Source organism: Nestor notabilis, unplaced genomic scaffold (assembly GCF_000696875.1).
Source record: "Nestor notabilis isolate BGI_N333 unplaced genomic scaffold, ASM69687v1 scaffold6212, whole genome shotgun sequence".
Classification (NCBI taxonomy): domain Eukaryota; kingdom Metazoa; phylum Chordata; class Aves; order Psittaciformes; family Psittacidae; genus Nestor; species Nestor notabilis.
Window position 1 is genome coordinate 26,694 of NW_009918645.1, and position 14,798 is coordinate 41,491.

General features: G+C 37.0%; 1 protein-coding gene across 1 annotated transcript in view; it reads left to right on the forward strand.

Annotated features, from left to right (window-relative positions):
- Window positions 1-14,590, forward strand: part of GNPTAB (N-acetylglucosamine-1-phosphate transferase, alpha and beta subunits) — a 36,763-nt gene extending 22,173 nt beyond the window's left edge. Inside the window, exons 12-20 of the mRNA XM_010009825.1 lie at window positions 1,128-2,236; window positions 3,248-3,447; window positions 3,722-3,941; window positions 4,919-5,032; window positions 7,055-7,140; window positions 8,846-8,944; window positions 12,410-12,577; window positions 13,860-13,950; window positions 14,543-14,590. Of these exons, the coding sequence (XP_010008127.1) occupies window positions 1,128-2,236; window positions 3,248-3,447; window positions 3,722-3,941; window positions 4,919-5,032; window positions 7,055-7,140; window positions 8,846-8,944; window positions 12,410-12,577; window positions 13,860-13,950; window positions 14,543-14,590 (2,135 nt within the window). The remainder of the gene's footprint in view (window positions 1-1,127; window positions 2,237-3,247; window positions 3,448-3,721; window positions 3,942-4,918; window positions 5,033-7,054; window positions 7,141-8,845; window positions 8,945-12,409; window positions 12,578-13,859; window positions 13,951-14,542) is intronic.
- The last annotated feature ends 208 nt before the right edge of the window (window positions 14,591-14,798 follow it).

Here is a 14,798-nt window from a genome sequence, read left to right on the forward strand (position 1 = left end):
AGGTAATATACATCTCTGATGAACTTGCTGTAGAGATTCTCTTGAATTGTCTGACCTTTCTTGTTCATCATTACTCTTGGATTGGGCTAAGATATCTCATACAGCACCATGGAAAAAAGCTGCTAGCAGCTGAAAAGCCAGATGCTTCTTATATTCACTAATCCCAAACTGAATCAATATTATATACTGCTTTATTTAATAAAACAGCTATTGACCAAGCATAGGTAGGGTGCTTGATACTTTACGGAGCAGCAAGCATCAAACTCCTTGCTTCAAGAAACTTACATTTTAAAAAGAGAAATTACATTTCAGCTGTGCAAACAGTCTTTACTTGAGTAAGGACAGCTGACTGTAGTGGTTAAGAAATTTAAAGAACCTCTTTGGTGCTGACAGTGTGACTTCAGGCCTGACTCTAGGCTCTTGCCATAGGCTACTTTCAGTCATGTGTGAAGTTGTCTGAAGTTTATTTTGTTGTAAAAGACTAGTAGGAGTGAATGAAGTGATTGAGAGTGCTGTCTGGTATAGGCAGGGGAACAGAAATGGAAGAACTTGGCCTTTTTGGAAGAGTAGAGGCTCCCCTACATCTCAGCTCAGACAAGTGAGTTATTGGCAGTTCTGTTGCTGGCAGTGAGGTTTTGTTCATGTGAGAGTTGACTGATAATCTGTCTTGAGCTGTGGGAGGGAGAAGTTCGATTCAGTCTATCTGATTTTGGAAGCCTCAGAGATGCAGTGTAGCAGTGAAATCCAACCATTGTAACATTCATCTACTAAAATGTAGCAAAAATGTAGTATGGGCATGTTACTTATGACTGATACACAAATTTAAGTGATGTGTGATAATGAGCCACTTAAGGTCTTCATGTGGGGACTGAAAGAGTGATAAATTATACTGGCTTTTAGAATTATCACTGGAATGTCTGACAGCTTTATATATCTGAGTATGTTCCAGTCAGTCATTATTAAAGATAGGTGAGCAAGAAACTGGAGACTACAGTAAGTGTTCTTTCACAGAGCTGTCTCCCTGCTAATGTAGTGAATCTAGCTGGGCATATTACATTTCAAAAAAGACTGCAAGCTAAGTGTCACACTGCAAACTGACAGAAATCTGTTTCTTGGATTTTTCCCAGATCACTTTGAAGAGATGTACAAGGTGACACTTCAGCTTAATCAGACCTACTATGTTATTCCCAAAGGTGAATGTCTGCCCTACTTCAGCTTCAGTGAAATAGCCAAGAGAGGAATTGAGGGTTCGTATAGTGATAATCCAATTATCCGACATGCTTCAGTTGCTAACAAATGGAAGACTATCCACCTCATAATGCATAGTGGTATGAATACAACCGTGGTCTATTTTAACCTTACATTTCTAAATAAAAACGATGAAGAATTTAAAATGCAGGTAGCTGTTGAAGCTGATACTAGAGAGGAACCAAAACCAAACACAACTTCCACGCAAAAATTGAACTCTGATTTTAAAACTGTAACTTCAATACCAGAAGCCGAAATGATATTTGAAGATATTCCTGAAGAAAAACGCTTTCCAAGAGTCAGGAGACGTCGAAATGGCACAAAAGAGAGTCTACATGAAGAGGTGATAATACCATCAGTAAACATGTCTCTCCTTCCTGAAGATGTTCTACTAGCACTGCAGAAGCTGGATGCAAAACTATTAAATGGTGATATCACTCAGAAAGGATTTAACCTATCCAAGGCTGCTCTCCTGAGACCTTTCCAGTTCTTAACTACATTAAAGAGTATCATAGACCTGGAAAAGAAGGTAGTGCATAACGGTTCAGAAGACCAGAAGAACCATACCAGATCGCAGAAGCCTTATAAAGATGTAAACAATGGTAAAATAAAAACAATAAAAGCAAATGAAGAAGTTCCTTCAAGGCTTGCAGGAACAAAAGGAACTGTTATAACAGTGAACACAAACCAACCTATATATAAAGTAAAGCCTAAATCCGCACTTCTCTCCCAGGCTGTGGGAAATAAAAGTGAAACCCGAGAAAAAGTATTGAATGCACTCATATTAAGGGAAACCCAGAAATCAAAGCATACTGTGAATTTAGATACTAGAGAAGATGCACAAGGAATGGAAGGAGGAAAAGGGCATGTGCAGGTAGATACAGGTGTAAAAGAGGGACCAGTGGGAAGAAAATTACAGTCTTATGCTGGAAGTTACCAAGGCTTTTTGCCATGGGAGAAAAAGAAGTATTTCCAGGACCTTCTAGATGTGAGTATCTTAATGTTATTGTTTATTGGAATACTTGCTTCTTTCTGCATTTAGTGGAATACTTCTAGTATAATCTATTCATTTGGAATGTATCTTGCCTTTGAGGCAATTATGAGGGGATTTTTTTTCAAAGCTCCTTGTGACTTTCCACATAAAATCTAATTTGTTTATGATGTAGGCCTCTCTTTGCTGGGTGAATAGCTTTCTGTTCCCTTTCTACTACCTTTTTTTTTTTTTTTTTGGTCATATTCACTTTTTATTCATTATATGTTGGCACAGTGCTATTGTTCAGATGTATATAGCACTACAACTGAAAGCTTAAATGTTGTTTTGATTGCATTTATGCAAATATTGATGCAGTTTATTTAAAAAAAAATTAAAAAAATATGTATAATGTTAAATACTTGGGTTCTAAAAGTTAAATTGAAAGTCTGCCAACAAAACTGAATATCCAGGCCATGTCAAGAAAACATGTAGGAAGTTTCCTCTGCTTCCAGCCAAAGCATTTAGGCAGTTTTGAAAACCTCTAGAAGAGAAGATAGATATTGTGCTTCAGTTGGTAACAACTGCTTTGCACTAAGCCAAATAGCAAAAGGACAGTGTTTTTAAGAATAACTTTTTCTGTTCATCTGAGATTGGGTTTTGCATGAGGAATCTTCATATTTATGGGATTTTAGTTCATAAAATGTGGATGAATAATCAAAAAAGGCAATATTACAAATAAATCTGATGGCAAACAGGGGCTTTAGTGTGAGGTGTCAGGGTGTCAGAGCACTAATATTGAGAAATTTTATTTATACACTAATTTGCCTGAAAGCATGAAAATTTAAAGGCAAAGTTTACCTTTTTTTTAATTAATTTTTTTTTTTAAGAGAGGACTAAGGAATATGAAGAAAAATATTTACATCTTAGGAAGAGTTAGCACCTGGCTGAAATGTCATTTTTTCCATCTGTTTAATGTTTTTGTTCTTTTAGGTAATATAACTGACTTATACTTGTCCTGCTGTTTAGGAAGAAGAGTCATTACTCAAGCAAATGTCATACTTTACTGATGGTAAATATTTTGGAAGGCAGTTGAAAGATACATTTGCTGATTCGCTTCGATATGTAAATAAGCTTTTAAACAGCAAATTTGGATTTACATCTCGAAAAGTCCCTGCTCACATGCCTCACATGATTGACCGGACTGTTATGCAAGAGCTACAGGATATGTGAGTATGTCTGTGTTTGTAATAATGTAAAACTGTTGGTAATTCTACCTTTCAGTTGATGCTTTGCTATAGTTATTCCCAATGTGTTGATGGCTACTCATTAAAATCGTATTTCGTAAAAGGAAATAGGGAATTTATTACAACATGATAGTTGTGCTAACAAAAAGAGACTTTTGAGGATCTTTTAAAATTCTGATTGAGAATGTTTTTTTAGGTAAGGAATGTTTTACTTTAAGAAACTGGAGTACTTAAATTATTTTATATTCCTACCTAGGTTTCCTGAGGAGTTTGACAAGACATCGTTTCACAAAGTGCGGCACTCAGAAGATATGCAGTTTGCTTTTTCATATTTCTACTATCTTATGAGTGCAGTCCAGCCACTGAACGTTTCTCAGATCTTTGATGAGGTTGATACAGACCAGTCGGGCATTTTGTCTGACCGAGAGATTCGCACGTTGGCCACTAGAATCCATGAATTACCATTGAGTTTGCAGGTACTCTTTCCTTACCAGTTTAGAGTAACTTCAGTTTTACAGTCCAAATCTGTTAAGATGAGCTAAATCTTTATTACCCTTGTAATATTTGGCAATGCTTAAACTTTAGCTGGAGAATGTAAGTGTTCTACCTTATTGTTCTATGGAGTCAACAATTAAATTGTGTTCTAGCAGCATCGGGAAAATAGATCACTGGTGTCCAAGTTCAAGAAAGCAGTTAGCATGAGTTTGTCAGGAAAGCTGTTCACTGCTAAAAGCCACTATGAAGAGTGGGATCCTGCTATGCTTACTCTTGCTTTTGCATAGTAAACCAGTTCTTGCCCTGAGGAACTTGTGGCCTAAAGAAAGAATTGGGAAAAAGGGTAGCAAAGAACTCATACTAGTAAATACTATGACCGTATACAAAGACTCACACTTCTGATTCTCTAGGAACCTGATAAATGGTCTTTGTAGGACTTACACTCTTGGAGACAGTTGGTAGAGAATGCTTTACAGAGAGGAATTGGAACGAAACAATTAAATTATTCTTGAAACACCACAAAAAGTCATTGGTATAGCTGCAAGACAGCCCTGCTTTAGTGTGTTCCTGGCCTTGATCAGATCTTCCTGTCCTTTCAATTCACTTTTCTATTTGTTTGCGCAATTTAGGATTTAATATGCCACTGCTGGTTTGGGCATTTTTTACAGCCCTGACATCATCAGTAAAGGGGTGTTTCTCGTTTAAAAATGTAAATGACATTAAGTCACGCTTTATCTGGTCTCAGTTCAACTATGCATTTCCTTTCCTTTAGATGTAGGGGGGGAGTCCAACGCACTTCAGCAGTTACTGAATTGGGGGCTATTGAACATTGTCTTCTGTCAGTAGCACGAAAATTTGTTTTGTAGATAACATATGTCTGTGCACTCTAAATTTTTAGAACTATGTCAGTGAGAAAACAGGATTATCTTTTTTTTAACTCCCCTTCTCTTTCTGTTAGGATTTGACTGGTCTAGAACAAATGCTAATAAATTGTTCTAAAGCTCTGCCTGCCAACATCACTCAGATACATGTTATTCCACCAACTCAGGAAGCATATTATGATCCCAATCTGGTAAGAAACATTGGTCTTAAAAGATGCTTGGTTTCTTTGCTGAGTATATATTGATTGTGCTGATTTGGTTTTGTGTTTGCAAAAATTTCTACTTGTGTGTAGATGATGTGTTATAAAATAAAAAATTTTACAAGCCACTTCCTAATTTAGAAAGACATTAATTTCCTTCAGAAACAGAGAAAAGATGAGCTTTAGAATGTTCTTGTATATGGGATTCAAAAAGTCATTCTTGTTAGGAAAATGTACTGTTGCGGACGAAAAAGAAAGTAAGGTCTCTGACTAGCACTTTCTGCTAAGTCTTTGTCTGAATTATAGCCCGTGTATTTAAAAACAAAACAAAATCCAAAAAGCCACTAAACCATCAGATGGACAGACTCTTCTCACTGGTGCCCAGTGACAGGACCAGAGGCAACGAGCACAAATTGAAATCAGAAGGTTCCTTCTGAACATCAGCAAACCTCTTTCTTGTGAGGGTAACCAAGCACTTGTGCAGGTTGCCCATTTGTGGAATATCCTTGGAGATAGTCACAAGCTGCCTGGGCATAGGCCTGAGGCGCTGGCACCAGGTGGCCCTGCATGAGCAGGGTGGTTGGACCAGATGAGCTCAAGAGGTGCCTTTCAATCTAAACCATTCTGTGAAAAGTGAGGTATTAAGACCAGATGTTCCTCAAGGATATAAGTCCTTATTTTCATTTAGTGGTTAAATTCTCATTAAATCCTGCTGGAATTTAGGAATCTTCAAATCTTATGCAAATACCTAAATTTCTTTTACAATGAAAATTTAATTCCTGCATCAACCTATGCATTTGAAAAAAATGTGTGCATGTACTTTGCTAAATTGATGACCTGGTGTTTTCTAGCTTCAAACCAATACTGTATCAAAGCAAAAATCATTTTGGTGAGCACAAGTCATGGACTTCTGGGTAGTAAAGAGCATTACTGATCCCAAACACATACAAATCATAATACAGAGATCTACAATGTGTGTGTAGATAAATGTGTGGGCATTGACTATGTTTTCTTCTTTGTTTCTTCTCTCTGGAGATCAGTCCTGCCTTGTATTCTTACCAGGTTATGTTACAAGGTTTTAAAAAGATTTTCCCTTACATCTGAATTCCAGCAAAGTTCTACATAAAGCCATTCTGTCAGCCTGATTTGAAGAAATAGAAGTGTGGATTTGAGAATCCTGCACAGTCTGAGGACATTACATCCAATATAGCCTGCCTTCATTTTGCTTTTTTATACCTCTCAATTCAGTCTGCAAAATTCTGTGAAGTAAAAGCTTTGAAAAGCAGTAGTAAAGGATGGCTGCCATGAATATGTTTTTTTGGGTTAAAAATAAGTCTCGGTGGTTGGGAACAATGTCAAATTAATCTTTTTGGAGAGTTATTAAAATATTACTAATCTAAGCAGTAATGCCTAATGTACTAATGATATTAGTCAGGTCAGATAGTGACAAAATAGCATCTGTGTTTAGCACAGGGGCCTAATTTATTTTTGCTTCTCTTGTCTGCAACAGCTAAACTTCTTGGAATGAATCTACTGTGATAGAAATATCCCTCAAGAATAGGGATTTTGTCTCCCAGAATTGTTTTAACATAGCCTGTGATAGAAATAAGGCCTTGTCTTTATCAGCTGTTCTGCGGAGTTTGCCTGGCCAGTATTACTGGTGGCCTCTGCCAGAGGAATGTCAAAGACAGCTGTCAAACGAGCTAGAATTTCTGAATACTTTTTGACAATGAAAACTAGAAGTTGCAATGTTTTTTGCCAAAAACAATCTGTATTTTTCATATAATATTTGTATGCATAGGAAATTGTGATGCTATGTACCTGTGTCTTTTTGGTTTGGTTTGGTTTGGTTTTCCCCTCAGCAGTTGACCAAGAAATTATTGCTTTTAATTCCAGGAGAGTAAAGTATACGCAGGCCTTTCTAGCTTAATAGAAATTTTCTACAAAGTACATTTTTATAACAGACTCTATAATTTTCAATAACCTATAATCTAAACAATGTTTTTTCTCCAGCCTCCAGTAACAAAAAACCTAGTGACCAATTGCAAACCTGTGACTGACAGGATTCGTAAGGCATACAAGGACAAAAACAAATACAGGTATGTTGTTGCAGTATGTTGTTCCAGTCCTTGATTCTGTAAAGCACTAAGAAGAGGTATAAATATGTACATGATCAAACATCATATGTGTATGTTAACAAATCTTAGCTCCATTTATTTTAACAGTAGAACTGAAGAAACATACTGGTATCTACTTATGTTTCATTTTGCAGAATGATGTGATTTTTTTTTTTCATTATTTCTTATGTAGTTGAATAAATATTTCCATGCTGCTTCTGTCATCGGGCCAGATCCTAATTTGTACTGTACCATAGTAAACTGGAGTATCTTTAGATGACTATATAAATTGACTATATGTAGTGAGCGAGGGCAGTTTAAGTAGCATAAACAGGAGGAAAGAGTCTGTCCTGTACCTAGAAGTTGTAAATCTGCTTCATCCTTCTTTCTGCTGAAACTTAAAAAGAGAAAAGAACAGAAAAAGCATTTTAGCCTGAACTACCCTTTGTTTTTCCTGCAAGGAGGAGTGACATGGAGGGAGGGGGACAAGAAAAGGGTTTCCATCCCCTTTTGGAAAGGGCAGGACAAACCATGATCATGACCATGGGTTTGTTTGAATAATTGTAGCTACATACATCAGCCTAAGATCAGGTTGTCTCATATCTTGCTTTTCTGAGACCTGTGAACCAATTCCATGCCACTGAGGCTCTTTGCTGTTGTGGAGCTTATAGCCTTGTCTCCTATCTGTCACCTTACCAGCAACAGTGAAGAGTCTCTGAAGCATGCAGTTGCCCCAGGAATGGCTACAAAGCCAGTTAAAACTCTAGAATGAAAGAAGGGTACAGATGCTGCTTAGGGTAGCTTTTGGACATTATAATACATTAATTCATAGCACTTCAAGTTGTGCTGTAAGCTTTATAAGTAATTCCCTTTCCAGGAGAGTTTGTTAAAACTGAAAAGCTGACAAAACGAATGAGATTGAAAAATGTTAGAGTGGGGGCAAGACTTAAACTGATTTATAGTAATGTATTTATATCATTAAGATGCATGTTTCTCTTTTGTTCTGTTGGACTCTAATACTAAATTATTAATTTTGTGAGCTTTATAAATGGAGTAGGTTCTAAGGTAAGACTTCAAGGAGCAAGCGGGGTATTTTCTTGTATCAAGTTAAGAAGGGTGAACAATGTGGTACCTGTAGTGAGACTGCTAACTAGGAGTAAAATGCTCCTTCAAACTCAAGATATCCTTCAGACATGATATAATACTTCTGCATTTCATATACTTGTTTTATTTGCTGTTGATTAGGTGGGTGAGAGGTTTTCTTTGTATTTAATGTTGTAGTTCTATATATTCTTCTGTAATTTTAAGATTTTTCTAGGGTTGGTAGTTGGAAAAGAATGACAATTGTAAATTGTGTTTAAAAACACAAACCAAAAAAGTAAATAGTATAGTGTTATGTCTGCTCTCAGATCAATTGTTATGTTTATGCCAAAATTCATAGTTAGTATACTTTGTGTTAGAATTAAGCTCTTTGAGTTATGTGTGGCTATTAATAAATCTGTAGGAAAGTGTCTCTGTGCAAGCGCATTAGCTGAAGAATGTAAATAAGATGATAGAAAGCAAATCGCAAATTCTGATGAAGGTTGTCCAGTCAGATTAGAAATACGTTATTAAAAAGAAGATTAATATCTATTGAACCTGACTTTATGTTGCTTTATTAATGTATAAATATTATTTTAACAATAAGGTTTGAAATCATGGGAGAAGAGGAAATTGCCTTCAAAATGATTCGCACAAATGTGTCTCATGTAGTTGGCCAGCTGGATGACATACGAAAAAATCCCAGGTATCCTGTTTCTTGATTTGTATGAAGTTTTGGGGTGGTTTTAATTTCCTGCTTCAATTATTTAAACTGTTTGTGTGTTGAAAGTAATAATTCATTGCTGTATTTCTGTATTTCTACACTCTGTGTTACAGGGTAAGACCAATTTTAACCAAAAGTACTTGTGATGTTTTCTGTTTAACTGAAGCTAGGTGACTGCTTTCTCTATGGTAGGGCTTATCTCATTAATTTTTGTTACATTTTTATATCTAAACCATTTGAAAACTTATAGGTAGACTTCAGCTATTCTTGAGGCTTTAGTTTTTGCCATTCTAGAGGACATACAGTTTATATTGCAGGCAATTTTATGTTAAAGAGCATTTTGACTTGCTTTATGTAGCAATTTTAAAATAAAACTTAGGTGTGGATTATTTTGTTCCAAATTTTTTATTATTTATCATGTTTTCATGCCTGTTACAGCATGGCAAGATGTCGTTTTTGTGGGTTCCCCCCCCCCCCCCCCGTAATACAATATACCCAAATCTGAGAGTAGGCATTGAAGTGTTGAAATTAGGCTTCTGAAATGACTATGAGATAAATGGGGAAAACAAATGTCATGGAATACATTTCACAGCAATCACCTTGCAAAGCAAATGATACTGTATTTGAGACTTCAGTCTGAACCTGCGGAAGCACTTTAACTGTAGTGCTGAGCTCATTGCGTAAGACTAGAGTTCAATGAGACTTGGTGAGATAATAGCTAGCTGTCTTGGACTAGTGAGACAGCGCTTCCACTGGTCTCTTTTCCTCCCTTGCTCTTGGCTGCACACTTCTACCTTGCATCTTGCTTCTGTCTTTAGAAAACTAGAGAGTTGTCTGCCAGTTTAGTGAGTCTGGCTTCAAGGAGGAGTCTGACAAGTGTCAAAAACCAGAGCAAGCAGGAAAGTACATAAAGAGCAGGTTTTCACTTGCCTTTTATGCCGTGCTGCTTGCTAGGTCATTCATTCAGAAAGGGGAATGCAAGTTTTGAGACATTTTGCAGATGAAGGTTTGTATCTCTTGCTCCTCCTTACTAGAGTGCCTTCTGGCCACATAACCCCTGCATTCTGGTTCCCACAAAGACATGGCTCAAAAGAAAAGAGGGCAGTGCCCCAACTCATCCTGCTGCTTCCTCTTCCTTTTGTCTTTGTATCTGTTTGGGTTTTTTGTTTGTTTTAGATGTGTGATTTCAAGCAAAGGAGGGTGTGTAACAAGAGTTTCTCACCTTCGGTGTTCAAGTTCATGCTTGCAATCACTGGCTTCTTATTTTGAAGAGTGGTTGCTGATGTCAGGCTTATCCTGATGCTGTGCTGGTTGTGGTATGAGTATGCCTAATGGATTGAGGCCTGCTAGTGACTTAAAATGGAGCTGCCTGCTCTGTGGAGTGATTACATCCTTAAATGAGGATGTGTTTGCGTATGGGTGACTTATTTGGGAACTTAGGCAGGCAAGATGAGGCAGGTGAGCTGGTCTGTCTTGAATCTTCCCTGACTTTCATATGATGCTCTGGCATGCCATAATGGACTCAGCTTGAGACTCCGTATGTGCATACCCTTACGGTTTTGTTTTGTTGTTTTGGTTTTTTTTCTCTTAAGGAACACAATGTATTGTAGACACAGGCTTTTGGCTGGTTTGGGAAGTGAGGTTGCATCAATTGCTTGGGCTGTATTCCTGCCAACTATAATGCAGTACTGTAGCCATATCTTGTTAGCAAAGCAGAGCTGGCATGCCAATGTAGGCATGCCATTTCCTTCTCTTTGCCACGTTTTCCCTGCATATAAAACAATAATTATACACAGTCTCTAAAAACAGGTATTCAGTATCTCTCTTGGGATGAACTACAAGTATTGTTCATTTACTGATGTTTGGTTTACGTCCTTATAGAAAAGTGAGCTTTAATTGTCTAGGCAGTAATTCTGGAATATCCAAAGGAATGTCAGGTTTGATTTCTGTTGGATGGGTTAAAACAGTCTTTCCATTTAAAACAGATTAAGATCCTCATCACTCACTGTGCTTTGGTTTGCTATGTGTAGCAGCCTCTCAGTCTATAAAGTGCATGTTTCAGATGAAACTAAACAGAGTTGTATGTTCCAGGAGAGCAGCTAGTACATTCCAAAGGCTAATGAGCTGCTAGTCCACGGGACAAGGTCAGGCATAGTCTAGAGTAAACTCCCAAAATGCTTATAGTGTAGACATGATTGCCATAACCAGCTGCTTTGCAGTATTACTTGATAGGGTAGACATAGCCTGCTCATCTTTGAAGAGGAGAGGCTTATTCTGTTCTTTTTAGATGTAGCAATTTGAATGACTGTTTATAATCTGTGCGTAGTTGTCTAGAGCAAGGTTACCAGTTATGCCAAGTTTGGTACAGGCTGAGGAAAAGTGGTAATGCCCTGTGTAGGCCAATTCCTGGGCTCTGGAATTCTGGTTATTTCCAGTTTCATGTAGGAAGTCTGAACTTTGCTCTTTGAAAGAGCACACCATACTATAGAGAATACAGCTGACCAGAACAACTTATTTACAAAGGTTAGTGATTACAAGGCATATGTCACCAGATTCAATTTCTCCCTCTGGGAAAAATGTAAGGGTCTTTTATCTCACAATATAAATAAAGCACATAACCTTGCCCAAATGCGGGAAAGGAAATTTTTGTTGTCAAGTACCAGGTCAGAGTGGCACACTAGCTGCTACTTAGTTTCTTTAATTTATAGTAGCTTAGATAGTTGTGTGTTTCTTGTATTAGAAATAACTCTCTCAGAGGCATTACTGGGAACATGCTTATTTGGTCAGAGTGATTTCCATATAAATTCTAGCCAGGTGGTGGTTGTTTGTATTTTGGTTGATTATACACAGTCAGCTTTGGGTCTGTGATTCAAGTCATGTCCTGCCCAATTTATATAATGTTCTCAGTAACTCAAAGCCTGGGACCAAGCTTTGCCTTCTCTTTTACAATCTTATATACTTTCTCTAAAGAGTGCAGCATACACAGGAAAATATTAATAATTCAGTATGTTTACATCCACAGTGAAGCTCACTTTGTTATTTAAGTTACTTTACTCATGTTAATTTATTTGAAACTACAAAAGCCCTTACCCAAATTATAATGCTGGCCTTTTAACATGCTGTCCGTATTCAGTGGTGGGCTCCGGGATGATGTATACTAGTGCCCATTAGGTGGCAGCGTTATATAAATAGAGAGAAATGTGTCTTGTCATTGGATTCCTCAAAGGTTTTGACTCACTGTCAGCCTTGGTGTTCTTAGAACTAAAATCAAGTCAATTTAAAATAATGCAACAATTAGGAAAATGATTACCAGTTTCAAATGTATCAATTTGGTTTTAAAAGGATATTGTATCAATTTTGTTTAAAATGATTTTGTTTGTGTTCTTGGCTTGCCAATACCTTTGTTATATTACTAAAGAAATATTCTAACAATGACTTCTTTTCTAGAAAATTTGTTTGCCTAAATGACAACATTGATCACAATCATAAGGATGCTCAAACAGTGAAAGCGGTGCTTAGGGATTTTTATGAATCAATGTTTCCCATACCTTCCCAATTTGAATTGCCAAGAGAATATCGGAATCGTTTCCTTCACATGCATGAACTCCAAGAATGGTATGTTACAGAGATTATCTTCAAGTTATTGTAGTGTGGTAGCATAGAATTATAGAACATATTGGTACAAGCAATTTTGTTCGCCTGGAATTGTCATGAAGGAGTTAAAGATGAAAATAATGTGACAAGATTTGAACGGACCACAACTTGAGATTTGCAGGATGCAGGTTTTTCTGGTGCTTATAAAGTCATTAGTATTTCATTTGTTGGCTGTAACCCACTTCAAAGAAAAAGTTGTTTGTTTGGTGGTAATTTTAAGTAATTCAGAACTTCTGGCTTTCTTTAAACCCCCACTATTTGGAATGCCTGTTGCACAGGGGCAATATAAACTGTTCAGTTTCTAAGTAAGGGTTGTTTTGTTGTTGTTTTTTAATCTGTCAGCAATAATCAGCTGGATAATCATCAGAAAAGATATATGTGTCTCATTTTTACATAATGTGTGAAAACTATGTGCTTCTTGAGATTTTATAAACAATAACTTCAGAAATGTCAGGAGTAGTCGATTTGAGAATACAAGCAAAAGGTTAGCGGGCACAGTGAAAAAAATGAGGCAAGAAGATTAGTATAGTAATCTTGTTGCTAATCAGCGAATTATGAGAAATAAATATTAGGAAAGAGAGAACATGACATGAACTGTAGAAATAATTATAAGTGACAAGAACAGGCGTGAATTGTAGTGATACAACCTGTAGCAGTGGCAGCAGGAGTGAGGAGCAAACCCACTCAGCAGTTAATCTGTAAAAATTTGTGCTGGAGAAGTAGACATACTGTTGTCTCTCTGAGGACATCCATTGAGATTTCATTACTTCAAAAGCACGCTTTGACTTGTCTGTAGCCAAAGATTTCAACCAGCATGAGTTAAAGCATGCTGAACTGCTGGTGAAAATCCATGTTTATAGAAACATTTTACAGAGTCATGGGACAGCCCAGGTCAGAAGGGACCTCGAAAGATCATCTGGCCCAACATTTTGTGGGAAAGAGAGCCTAGATGAGATTATCTAGCACCCTGTGCAGTCATGTTGTGAAAACCTCCATGGTGAGGACTCTACCATGTCCTTGTGGATTGTTCTCACTGTAAAAACAATTATATCAAGATAAAACCTCTCCCAGTCAAATTGTATCTGTTGCACATTGTCCTTTCCATGTGGCTCTTTGTGAAAAGAGAGCCTCCATCCTCTTCTAGCCACCCTTTCAGCCTGTTTGATGAAAACTCTTTGAAGTTTATATATTTGCATTTGCAATATATGAAGCTGTTTTTCTGTTTCCTTCTTTCTTTGTGCAGGAGGGCATATAGAGACAAGCTCAAATTCTGGACACATTGTGTTCTAGTAACACTTATTGTGTTTACAATCATCTCGTTTTTTGCTGAACAGGTAAAAATTAATACTCTATCAAATCTGTAATGCTTAATGTATCTTCAGGATAACATAATATAGATTTTTTTAAATAGGTTTTGAAGAGTATCTAGGATTTTACCTTCATAAAGGAAGTAAAGATGTTACATGGCAATGATTAGGTTGCTTTAATTTTTAAGGAACCATGTTGCGATTCCTTGAAAAGAGTCACGTGGGGGGAAGGAAAGCAGTATTCCCTTTTCAGGTGCCTTGTGGCTGTCAGGACCATCATCAGTGTGCCAGATTTGGATGCCCAAAATCAATAATTATTTTGTAAATTGTCTGTTAACAAACATATTGGTAAAGGTGCAAAGTAAGTTAATGGGAAGGAAATTTAAGTAACAGCTATACTCTAGTCCTGAAGAGAATCTTAAGATATCTAGAGGCCTTATCTAAATCTCATCCCTAAGTAATTGCAAAGACTTCTGTTGAATTCAAAAGGTTATGAATCTGACCCAAAGGAAAAAAACCCACCACTTCTGCAAGCATAAAATGGCTTTCTTGAACATGATTAATCCTGCTAAACTTAGAGGGAGACAATGGAACAAATCGTATGGGTAATTCTTTGCAGGTTGGGGCCTTAAGTAACACTTTCCGTGGTCTGATGAAGAGGGTGTAATTCTTGAAAGGTTGGCTTTTGATTATTTTTTTTTTTCCCACCTGTAACTTTTGCATGAATCTTTCTCTTGATTTTCAGCCTTTTGTATACATTAGAAAACTCATCCTTCATTAGTAACTTGGTTTTGGAAGGGGGTGCTCAACTTGGTAGTACAGCTAGGTGTATAAATAATGTTTAAGATGCCAGCTTCATGTTTATCTTTTAGAAA